At 43.5% G+C, this 12,453-nt stretch overlaps 1 protein-coding gene across 1 annotated transcript; it reads right to left on the bottom strand.

Moving 5' to 3' along the window:
- Positions 1-7,970: 7,970 nt before the first annotated feature.
- On the bottom strand, positions 7,971-11,067 carry SAT1 (spermidine/spermine N1-acetyltransferase 1). The gene is made up of 6 exons (XM_026480186.4): positions 10,779-11,067; positions 10,496-10,547; positions 10,319-10,402; positions 8,776-8,877; positions 8,642-8,682; positions 7,971-8,500 (listed from the first exon to the last, which is right to left on the bottom strand). The coding sequence occupies exons 1-6, from the start codon at positions 10,842-10,844 to the stop codon at positions 8,330-8,332; spliced, it is 516 nt and encodes a 171-aa protein (XP_026335971.1). The 5' UTR covers positions 10,845-11,067; the 3' UTR covers positions 7,971-8,329.
- Positions 11,068-12,453: the final 1,386 nt, after the last annotated feature.

Below are 12,453 nucleotides of genomic sequence, written 5' to 3'. Positions count from 1 at the left end.
TGGCCGAACATTCTGGAACATTAGGTGCATATTCTTTCAGAAGTTCCTCGGGGTTACCGCTATTATTTCTTTTGTCCAGGCTTGTTTAGAGTGGTTGTCAGCTAACACCCCGTTGGTGGATAAGCATCTGCGAGATGTGCAGGAAACAAGACTGGGGTATAATTATAACATAATGCTTTAACAACATTGCACAAGACTGTCTCAGTACTATATGCCAGAGTGCATAGTGACTGTCTTGCTGACAGGCATTTGGATGGTGATTAGTGTTGGATCACGTCCTAGAATCAGGCTTGAAGCCAGAGAAACTGGAAAATGATTTTTGTTTTTCAACTCCTTGGAGGCCTGTGTGGAAAATTTAGGAGAGCACATTTTTGTTTCTAGTAACAGAACTCATATAATTTGAGGAAGAAAAAGTGAAATGGGATGGTTCCTGAACCACTTGCCTTGTCTTGAAGCTGGTCTTCTGTGGAAAATTGAATTTTCTTGCAGGGCTGGCTGAGAAGTGTTGAGGCAGGGAGCAGTTGATAGGAAGCCCACATTCCCCCCGAGTCCTTCACATCTAATCTAGGCACAGGCAAGACCCTTTCCAGGTGGCAAAGAAACAGTCTCAGCCCCAAAGCACCACCAGTATCAATGACCAAAGGCCACCATGTATGGTTACACTAGATGGTGAGTTATGGTTTGTGAGATATATCTGGGGCCTGGCTACCAGTTCAAATCTCAACCCCATTGCCTTTTGGTTGTATAACATTGAATAAATTGCTTCAGCCCCTATACCCTACCTTCCTCATGCACAAAAGGATGGCTTTGTTTTAAAGATTAAAACTGCTCTATAATTATGAGCTTTCTTTTTTTCCCCAATTAAATTGTGACTCTCAAAATGGGGGCCTATTACAAGTAAAGAATAACATTAGAGCTGATTCTATCTCTCACTTTCCCCTCTAAAACTGGGGCTGGTTTATTTCATTTATTTAATGAAATAAATTATTTTATCAAGTGCCCACTGTGTGCCATGCATGGAATGAGGCCCCGAGGGTATAAAGATCATGGGATATGGCCTCTGCTCCCAGGATGTTAACAGTCAAGGAAGTAAACATTTGGGTCACACTGTTATTCCTAAAGTGTAAATAAATAAGTAAATATGAGGCCAAAGAGTATGAACCAACCGCTTAGAGAAGGGGCAAGTGTGTGGTAGAGAAAGCACATGTGTGTGGAGTTGTGGAGGCACAAACCCGGCTGACAGCCCAGACCTGCACACCCGGAGTGAATCCAGGTTGCTCAATCTCCCCCAGCCTCTGTTTCCTCATCTTTAAAGTGGGCCTGAATCAGTGGTGTGCTGAAGCATGCTCCTACCGGCTTGGGAGAGCCTCTTGTTAAATATTCAGGAATTTTGCAAGCCAGTGGTTAAAACCATTGGTAGCTTCAAATCAGCCTTGGTGGAAGTATTTACACCATGTTAATCAGCAACTTCTACGAATCAAGGCCCCCACCCCCACTTACAGTTGCTTTACCAGCACACCTCTGGAATATGTGGGGGAGGCAAAACTTCATCCTCTGGGGTCTTTGGCCGGGCTTGAGAATCTAGTTAACATAAAACAGATTAACAGGAGAAAAGCATACACATTTGTTTAGTATAAATTTTACGTGACATGCCAGCCCTCATAAGGAACTGAAGATCCAAAGAAGTGGCAAAACCAACATGCTTTTAAACTAGGTTCAATAGGGGTACCTGGGTGGCTCAGTGGGTTAAGCGTCTGCCTTCAGGCTTAGGTCATGATCCCAGAGTCCTGGGTTCAATCCCCACATTGGGCTCCCTGCTCAGCGGAGAGCCTGCTTCTCCCTCTCCCTCTGCCACTCCCCCTGCTTGTGTTGGCGCTCTCTCTCTCTCTCTCTCTCTCTGTGTCAAATAAGTAAAATCTTTTAAAAAAAACTAGGTTGAACAAAGAGGCAGTTGTAGAAAAGTAGCTAAAATATATGGGGAGGCTAAAGGAAGAGGATTATTTTAACAAACTCAGTACAGAATTCTGGCATTGACTCCCTGTGGAAGTGTGTTTCTTTTCTTCTGGTACAGGGAGGGCCGCTTTGCACATGGAAGTTTTATCTCCTGTTTTCAGAAAGAAAAGGGGAAATAAGAACGTTCTTCTTGCATCTGCTGTTTTTCAAGTGCCTTTAGCTCAAAATAATCCTCTGCCAAAGCGGCATGTTTGGGGGTGGCGTATTCTGCCACCTTTCAAATACCCTACGCTGTTGTCGTGAAGATTAATGAAGTAACAAAATCACAACATCTGGCACATAGTAAATGCTCACCATGGGTTATGATAAGCAGATCACCTAGAATCTGTTAATAATGTACATCCCGCACGTGCACGTTCATAATCTCTCTCATGAATGGCAACCATAAGGAAGAAGAGCCAGGATCTGATTCAGCTCCCTTGGACTCCAAGTGGAGTGTTCTTTCCACCAGACCCAAACTGTCTCTGGAATCACGTTGTTGTTGTTGTTGTTGTTGTTGTTGAGGGACTGGATGAAAGAAAGCAGTATAAGCAACCAGGTGGAAGTAGAGAGCTGGTGAAAGTCTCTCTGAGCTAATCCAGAAGTGAAATGCCACCACCCTGAGCCCCCATTTAAAAGGCTCTCCCTGCTGTGCCCCTGTCGCTATCAAAACAGCGGAGAACACAATTGCTCCCAGTAGATGTTGCTTCTCTAGGAACCTCTGAAGCTTAGAATTACCTAGCCATCGATGTCACATCGGGCAGGAAATGTACAAGATGCACCTGAGACATCTTGAAAGTGAGGAAGCTAACAAGAGCTGCTGGTGTCCTGTCCAAAGGACTCCGAAGCCAACTTGAAGAAGCTCTCACTGAAGAAATAAGGCCACCTGAGCTTCAATAAGAAAAATAAGGACAGTGAATTCAGACACAGGAAGTGTTTAAAGTCCATGAGTTAATAATAATACTTGGCGGTGGGTGGGGTGGGGTGGGGGTTGCTAACTGGAAGAGGCTTGGGAAGCCAATTCACTCTTTTGAGAGCTAGTAAATAAAAGGGAAGAATCAAGTGTTTATCCTGCCTGTGCTGGGTGAACTGTACTTCATGGTAATGAAATACAAGATGGGAGAGTGCTCTTTTTATAGAAGTATTTTAGCTGATAAATGAAGAAACAATGGTAGAAATAGAATATCATCTTCTTGCAACTCCCAGTGAATCAGTGGACCTAGTAGGTGTTGATAGTAATAGCCACCAGCATCACAAAAAGAGATGACTAGACATTATATACATCTTGATGGGGGAAAAACTCATCTGTGAAATTTTCTTGCCAAAAAAATCAAACCTGAATCTGATCAAGTTGGGGCCCAATTGGTAAAGTTTTACTTCTGACACCCTCTTTTCTCTGACCACGCAGAAGTAGGCATTTTCGCATCATGGTTATAGCAGTGTGTCTCGAACTTAACACAGACCTCTTTTCAGGGAAAGAATTCTTGGCTAAAATCAACAACACAAGAAACAACAGGTGTTGGTGAGGAATCGGAGAGAGGGGAACCCACTTGCACTGTTGGTGGGAAAGCAAACTGGTGCAGCCACTTTGGAAAACAGTATGGAGGTTCCTCAAAAAGTTAGAACTACCCTACGATTCAGCAATTACACTACTAGGTACTTACCCAAAGGATACAAAAATACAGATTTGAAGGGGTACATGCACCCTGATGTTTGTAGCACCATTATCAACAATAGACAAACTATGGAGAGAGTCCATTGACTGACAAATGGATAAGGAAGATGTGGTATATATATACAATGGAATATTATTCAGCCATCAAAGAGAATGAAATCTTGCCATTGGCAACAATGTGGATGGAGCTAGAGTGTATTATGCTAAGCAAAATCAGTCAGTCAAAGACAAATACCATATGATTTCACTCATATGTGGAATTTAGGAAACAAAACCGATGAACATATGGGAGGGGGGAAGAAAGAAAAAAGAGAGAGTGAAACAAACCATAAGAGACTCTTAAAGACAGAGAATGGGGGCACCTGGATGGCTCGATCAGTTAGGCATCTGACTCTTGATCTGGCTCAGGTCTTGATTTCAGGGTCATGAATTCAAACTCCATGCTGGGCTCCACACTGGGCATGGAGCCTACGTAAGAGAAAAAAGAACAAACTGAGGGTTGATGGAGGGAGGTGGGTGAAGGATGGGCTAGATGGGAGATGGGTATTCAGGAGGGCACTTGATGTAATGAGCACTGGGTGTTGTGCCTAATTGATGAATCACTGAATTCTGAAACCATTATTGCACTGTATGTTAAGTAACTAAAAAAATTTTTTTAATTAGAAAAAAGATATCTGTTCAAAAATACAGAATTCTCACAGATCCCCAGCGAAATTACTTTTATTATATTATTTACTATAGACACATAACTAGATGTGGATATATTATGTTCATAGCTCCGACACGACTGTAAAACCAATATACATTTACAAATCAAATCTTTAAAAAAAATGGCCAAACTAATAAAATTCAAATGAACAATACCGATTTAATATGAGGGAAGATGTTTTGCTCAAGTGACGTTGTTGCTTGCAGAGGAACATGGTACTGATGGCTGGGGTGGATGTTTTTGGTTTCAGCACTGTATGCACTTGGATGACCCAATTCTGTGGCGATTTTTCTGTAAAAACTCTCTAGAAGGTTCTCCTTCATGCTGTGTGGTGGGACTTGGTCTTTGTTAATGACACGGTGCTAAGGTGAGCAGCATAAGCACAAACAGAAATGGTTGTACTCACGACTACAACTAGGACTCAGTTATATGGTCGTTATCTAGATCAGTGCCTCTCCATCCTGGCTTCACTTTGAGATGCAGATGCCAAGACAATTAAATTAGTTTCTCAGGGTGGGGCTTTAGTGTTTCTTAAAAGCTTTCTAGGTGATTCTGACTTGCAGCTGATACTGAGAACTACTGATTTTGATGATCTAGAAAAATGCTCATACCGATTAATCTTTAGAGTATCATCCAGAAGAAATACCAAATTCAATCATTCTTATAGAGAATATGAGGTGCTTTGAGAGTATGGCAGTGAACCTCCAAGGATTTGAGAAATTTGGTTTGGGAGTTTGATTCCCGGGTCTAGTTGTGTGGCCTTAGGCAACTTAACCTCTCAGAGGTTTAGTTTCCCATTATAAAAAGAAACTAGTAATGGTACTTCCCTCTGTAGTGTGTTGGCGAGGACTGGATAACAATGTACAGAGTGCTAAGTGTAATGCCTGGTTCCTGGGGAGTACCTACTAAAGGTTCGCTCTTATTAACTATTATGTTGATAACCATCTGGAAACTACTAAAACATTTGTTGGGCAGAGGTGAGCCACAAGAAAGGAGGTGATGGGGGACTGGGGTGCTGGGAGGACATTCTGAGGAAGGGCATTTGGTGGCCTTAGGTGGGGCGACAAAGGCGTTGATGATGGAGGGATGTTCAGTAAGGGTGTGGGACTCTCAGTCTGAGCTGGCTTGAAGCCTAGACTGGCAACACGAAGAGAAGGGACTCTCAAGCCTGACTGGCTTGAAGCCTAGACTGGCAACACGAAGAGAAGGGATGAGAAGAATGCACAGGGTCACCCAGAGGTGACAGCCCACAGGAAGAGATGATAAAACAAGAAAACAAAGATGTAGCCAGTCAAGCGAACAGAATTCTAGGAGCGGGCAAGGCTGCCTGCAGATTTCGAATGGGAGGCCAGACCTGCCACAGTCGGGGAGCAAGCCGCTTCTCCTAGCGGGAGACGGTGGCCCAGTTCTCAGAGCAGGGCCAGCTCCAGCAGCCACTTGCCCCAAGGAACATGGTTAAGTGCCATCCATTCTAGGCCCTGCTGGGGACCCAATGCAAAGGAGACTCACAGGATGGTAGAGTGGGTATAAGGCATTAAGTCATTAGGCTTCTTCTGAATTGTTGCTTCTGCCTTTTTGTGTGAAGGACCAGTTTCTTTCCCTCGAAAGGCTACCCCATGGAATCCAAGCAGCTGATGATCCTGGGCTCTGGTGTGGACAGAGACAGACCATGGCTCTGCTATCAACCCTGGGGTTGCATCGGGAGCAGGATGTCATAAGCCTGGACATGAACAAACCCAGCTACTTCCTGTTTTAATAGTTTCAGAAATTTTGATTTTATAAGTTTTTGGAGGAATAGAATACACTTAGCAAATAGCAGTTGTTTTAAAAACACACACACAGAAAACCCCTGAAATATCCTATGTAATGTAATGATTGGCAAGTCCTTAGGTCCGAAATCCTGTTCTTCCCAAATGATTATGTCAGGCATAATATTTTAGTAAAATAGTGATTTTAAAGTTATCTTTACAGGAAACTATCTTTCTCCCCACTTTCTGGTTTTATCATTGTTTATTATTTCCTTTCATAAAATTTCCCAGAACAAGCCTAGGGATTTCAAGCTTTACAGATTTTAGTTTAGTTTTTAAAGAGGTGTCTTGGCAATTGAGTTAAACAGTCAGTGGGCTGATACTGTGGTGTTGCAGCTTCTAAATTTTACATGTGAGGGACTTCTTTAGAGTGGACACAACCTTCATAAAAGCTTTTGTGTGACAACCCTGGATTTTTGGGGCTAAGGTCTAAGAAGAATGAGAAAACAAAGAGTTATATTGTAACTCGCTTGGTTAATCTAATTTATTCACATATTTAACCACAGTCAGCATGTAGTTGTTTTCCTCAAAGAGGCCCACTTTCCAAAACAGTTTTCAAAATGTCTGCTTTCCCCACAAGGCTCTTTGTGTTTAGTTAACCCTTTTGATGTTTGCCAGCTTCCCCCTCCTAGTTACTTATCATCTCAGCAGGCCCCGGGACTGTGGAAACCTGTTTTCATAGCATGCTCTTTGAGCCACCAATAAATCCCAAAGCTCTCCTGTATTCAGTACAGTATAGGATCTCACTTGTTTATATGGCTGCCTTTTCAAAACCTTGGGAAGCCAGAACAGACACCAGAGCGAGGGACGCCAGGCAAACCCCCCTTTTCACTGAAGAGCCTAGTATTTCTTTCCTGGAGAACACAGAAACAAGATAGGGAGCATGGTTTTTCAGGTATCTGATGACTTGGAAAACATTAATCTTGGGCATCAGCACAGTGGTTCTTATTAACTACCATTTTCTTTATTATGCAAATTGCTGGGTTTAGGAATTCAGATCAGTGTAATGAGTAATAAAAGGAGGTAACTGGGGCGCCTGACTGGCTCAGTCAAAGGGTCGAAGGGTCGGGGTTGTGAATGAGCCCCATGTTGGGTGTAGTTACTGAAAAATAAAAAAGAAAGGAGGTAACATTTACCTAAGACTGTCTCTTCCTAATGCCTCTTGGTAGTTTCATTTTCAGTTCTGGAGAAAGCTTGTGTTTACCAACCCTTTTTAAGCACTATTGTTTTTCCACATAGAAACACATTGTGGTACCCCTTCCAAATAAACTCATTTCCCTGATTGGGACCCGCACCCACCCCCAGCCTTTTTGTTTGCACATTTCCTGTAAAAATGTTGGTTTGCTCCTGCCTGATTAGCAGTGATCTGCTTTCCTTTCAGAATGGCATTTTGGGTGGGATGAGGTTGTTGCTGGCAAGATGTGTGTCCCTCTCCATCCCCAGTGTTTGAGAATCCCGTCTCTACCTTTTACATGGGTAACAAATGGGCTTATTTGTTGTGGGCTTTGCTTTCTAACCTGGTTCTCAGCTCTTGAAAATTCTGTCCAATGGAAGCGTCCAGTGCTACCAGTGTCAAGTCATTTTACACGCCGTTACCTGTAAAACCGTGGAATTCAACTGGCTTCTTTCTAGACTTTGAGAACAGCTCAGGACCACTTTAAATTGGGTTAAAAACTGTTTTTCAATAATTGTAAGGTTATCAAATTACGTTTCTTGGCCATTTTTATTTTGCATTCAACAGCAAGAAAAATGTCTTGAGAAATAAAGATTAGTAAAAATGCTTATACCAATTAAATCAAAGGGCAGTTTATTAAAAAAAGAATCAAAACAGAAACTCTAAGTACCAGTGTGTACATTGTACACATTTAAATGACTCACAAGAATGAAGTTTTTTTCATATACATTAAGATCATACCACCTTGTTGTTTATCAAAAGATGTTCAAGGAGAAATCTGACTCCAAACTGCATACAAGATTGCCATCTTAAACAGACCGCATTTCAAACATGCAACGACGCCACTGGTAATAAAGCTTTGGAATGGGTGTTCATTCTATTATTTGACTACAAACAGGATAGAAAGCAAGATCAGTTGAGAATTTAATCTAAAATAGAATGGAAGCTGTCATTGTCTGCACCAGCACTCCTCACTCCTCTGCTGCCATTTTCAGCAAGTACTCCTTGTCGATCTTGAAGAGTCTCCATCCCTCTTCGCTGGACAGATCAGAAGCACCTCTTCTTTTGTAGAAGTTGATAGATGGTTCATTCCATTCTGCTACCAAGAAGTGCATGCTGCTGCAGCGACATTTCATCGCAACCTGTTGTAAGGGAGAGTCAAACAAACTCGGTGACGTTTCACCTGCTTTCCAAGACCCAAATCTGATTCAGTCATTAAAATAATTCAGTAACCCTAACAAATTTGGAAACTAAACCCACCCCTCTCCCGAACCAAGATGTACCTGGCTCAGATTCTTCAGAATTTCTGATCCTATGCCAAAGCCTAAAAGAAAGAGAAGTACCGTTTAAAAAGTCATCTTTAGGACTTTAAGCCCTGTTTTCTCTTTAGGGCCCCCCCTCCCAAACTCAGCCATACCTCTATAATCACTCATTACGAAGAAGTCCTCAAGATACAACAGTTTGCCAATCCATGGGTCATAGGTAAAGTAGTACATGGCGAAACCCACAACGCTGTGTCCTGTAATAAGAGTATCACATGAGATGTGGACGAAAAGCAACCCATAAAAGTTGTAGCTGCAAAATCAGAAGCCTATCATAGGTTTTAAAAAATAGACATGCATGTATTACAGAAATAAGTAGCCATTGAATCAGGACTGTCTCCTGATTTTCATGCTAGTGCAGTCCAGGCCACTGCTGGATGATCTCACTGTTCTCAGAACATGTATTTGCAAAAAGCACACATTAGAGCTAGCTGAAGCGAGGCTAAAATCGTGGACTGGCCACACTGCAATCTGCTGGATCTCACACTCAGGAAGTGAGAATGCTTTCATTACTTGCCAGAGCAAAACTGCTATAGTCTTAAACTAAACACACACATTATTCACATCCTATTGATATACTGGTATGTTGACTTGGGAATAAGTTGGGTTTACACGGCAGTTCAGAATAGTTAATATTTGTAGTTGAGAAACTCTGCTTCCTTCAGATCAGGACATCAGGCCAAAAGTGCAACGTTTAATTTCAGAACTTGCCTTCCAATTCACAGATTTTCAATTTGCTCTCCCCAGTTTTAAGACAGAAGAAGCAGAGGTACCCAGAAACAGGTATTATGTAACATCCACATACCTCCAAAAAGTACCTCATCCCTTATGCTTTCCGTTCATTTCTTCTAGCTTGGGGAAGAGACTTCAGAAAAAAAATGAAGCACCCACCCAAACAACTTCCCCTTTTAGCTCTGTCTTCTGACCAGTCAACAGGGACCAGCAAAAAAAAAAAACAAATAAAACAATCTGACTCCCTCATATAGGGTGTCTATAATTTCAAATGGAGGCAAAGGTTTCAAATTAAACTTTCTAGCCATTTTATAGTCCTTTGCAAACACAGGAAGAGAGTATACTGGAGTTTCTGATCTACCGTGTTTTAAGTGTGTGATAATAGGACCTTACCTCATTTATCATGATCATCTACTTTATTGTGTAAAGGATCTTTTAGTTACCTCCCCGCCCATCCATGTACACGGAAGGGCCATGTACATGGCGAAGCTAGAGACTGTAACCTGAAGATTGGGACAAATTAAAGAAAAAAATGTGATTTAACACAATTACAAAAAAGGTTACGTTAGGGTCAAACAAGAACCATTTATGAAACTGAATTACAACAAATGACATTATACCTAACTCTTCCGGGTCTCCACAGCATTCTGATACTTACTTAAACAGCTCAAACTCTTCCGGGTCTCCACAGCACTCTTGATACTTACTTAAACAGCTCTTTCAACCCTCCCTATTATTATGTGCAGCACATCTATTTTCCTTTTCCTCTGTAGTTTGAACACTGGCTATTATTTCTGGCCAATTTCTCTGTAACTTTGGCCTGTGTTGTCAGTGGTTCTACACAATAGACACTATACGTTTTATACAACACTCGGTGTTTGGCTTCCGGAAGGGGAGGGCGGTTACCTTCCGGAGACTGGTGCTCCTTGGGCACTTCTGCAACCAGGCAGTGGTAGAACGGGTGCTCTCCGAAACCATCCTCTAGTAGATCTGCAAGAAGGGGCAGCAAGAACACATAGTGATGGCCTGGGTGAAGATGACAAGTACCGGACACCCTTTCCCCACCAGCTACAGTTGCGTTACCTTTTTCAGTTAACATTACTTGCTCTTCCATGTATTCGTATTTAGCCAGTTCCTGGGGCGATGCACAGGGGAGAAAGGGAAAGAAGCAGAAAACTAAGTAAGGCCCTGACCCAACCAGCTCAGAGGGAACGGTGTGGGCGGGGCGGCGATTCGTTCCCAGAATCCTGCCCAGAGCCTCCCGGCCGAGGCTGGGGGTGGCCGGCGGACAGAGGGGGAACTGCTGGAGCCTCTCCCTACCTCCCCCCCCGCCCCCGCCCCAGGAGGGGCCCGGGCCTCCCGCTACCTTGATCAGCCGCAGGATGTCACTGCAGTCGGCGGCGGTGGCCGGGCGGATCACGAATTTAGCCATTTTCGTCTTTTGCTTTTCTTCCCTTTGCGGACTAGGCCCCTGTACTTGAACAGCAGGAGGAGGTGGTTCCTCATTCGTCTCCCGGGAGCGTCCTCTTCTCAGTCAGGCTGGCACCATGACCTGGCGGACCTCGGTAAGCGACGGAAAAGCCGCAGCCGATTGCGACTAAACCTGCGCGCTCTAGCGGCCGCGGGGTCCCGCTTTTTAGCGCAAAGAAGCCCCGCCTCCGGCTGTGAGGCGGAGGCACCCCGTCCAATGAGGTCGCGACCGCCCCCCTCTTCCGGGCGCCGCCTGCTCTTCCGGGCTTCCGTGTGAACCCGGCGGGCGCGGGCGGGGGCGAGGGCGGGAGCGGTGAGGTGCTTCGCGGGGCTCTCTCGGGGCGCCCTCTAGCGGCGCCTCTCAAAGCCTTCCCGGAAACCCGACATTACAGCCTGCGCGTCACCCAGGCACCTTCGCAGAAGGAAAAGGGGGAGTTCCTCTTGTGAACCCTGGGCAGTGACCTTGCTGTTTCTTCCTTGGCCGGTCGGGAAGTGAAACTCAGGAGAGCCAGCCTTGGGCAACATAGGGGTTAGAGCAGCGGTTTTCTACCCTGTGGGTTCCAAGGTCCTTTCAGGGAGTCTGTGTCAAAACTAGTTTCATAATAATAGTAAGACGTCATTGGCCTTTTTCATTCTTGCTGGAATTTTCCAGAGGCGACCTGATGTGTGTGTGATGAAGTCATTGCTCTGATGACTAATGTAATGTGTGCTTGTATATTCTTATGTTTTCTAAAATTTCCTAAGGTAAACTATCTGGATTCCTCAATAATTTTTCTTTCATACTTGTAATTTTTAGAGTTAGCACACTGTTTTCTTTCTTATTTTTTTCCTTCTTATTCTTTGTTAAATCTCTGGTCTTCCTTGTGGCAACACTCTCCTGCCTGAGGAACACTCTTCACAATTCAGTAAAGATCTGCTTTCGAAAAATTTTCTACTTTGCTTGTCTAAATATGTCTTCAATTCATCTTAAAATTCTTGAAGGATTTATTTCACTGCTTAAAGAATTTGAGGTTGGAAGTTATTTTCTTTCAGCATAGCGATGATGTCAGATTATCTTCTGGCTTCCATTGCTGTTGACAGTTGCCGTAATCCCTACCTGCTCCATCTTCTGTGCTTCTTTTAATCCCTTTTCTTTAACTTTTTATTTGGAAATAATTACAGATTTACAGAATGTGATGACTTTGCTCTGGTGATTAAAGGAATGTGTGCTTGTGTATTCTTATGTTAATAGAATTTTCAAAAGTGGGCTTTTTGGATTCTTCAGTGATTTTTAAATGTCCTGGGAACAAAATGTTTGAGAACAGTTGAATTAGAGTATAGCTATTTCTTGATTGTACCCACTGGAACCAGTATTCAAGCCTCTTGCAGATACAGTTTTTCTTTTACAACCCATCATCCCAGACAGAGCTCCTGAGGGCTTGCTTTGGCCCCCCTGCCAGGGTTCCAGGATGAGTCAAAGCATGAAAGGGGCCCACAGCATTTTCAGTCGGTAGAATGAGAGGTGGACTATCTCCAGATGACCCCGCAAAACATTCAACAAGTGATTCTCTGCCTTTGCTAGCAATATCCTG

This window comes from Ursus arctos, chromosome X (genome assembly GCF_023065955.2).
Source record: "Ursus arctos isolate Adak ecotype North America chromosome X, UrsArc2.0, whole genome shotgun sequence".
Lineage (NCBI taxonomy): Eukaryota > Metazoa > Chordata > Mammalia > Carnivora > Ursidae > Ursus > Ursus arctos.
Note: the sequence above shows the minus strand (reverse complement) of the source record. Positions and strands in the feature narration are given on the sequence as shown.

What these genes read in the sequence shown, in the direction of transcription:
- SAT1 (XM_026480186.4), bottom strand. Translation starts at nt 10,844, where the DNA reads ATGGCTAAATTCGTGATCCGCCCGGCCACCGCCGCCGACTGCAGTGAC. An exon ending in ACATCCTGCGGCTGATCAAG is followed by an intron (nt 10,548 to 10,778) that starts GTAGCGGGAGGC and finishes GCATCGCCCCAG; the next exon opens with GAACTGGCTAAATACGAATA. An exon ending in CGTAATGAGTGATTATAGAG is followed by an intron (nt 8,683 to 8,775) that starts GTATGGCTGAGT and finishes TCTTTCTTTTAG; the next exon opens with GCTTTGGCATAGGATCAGAA.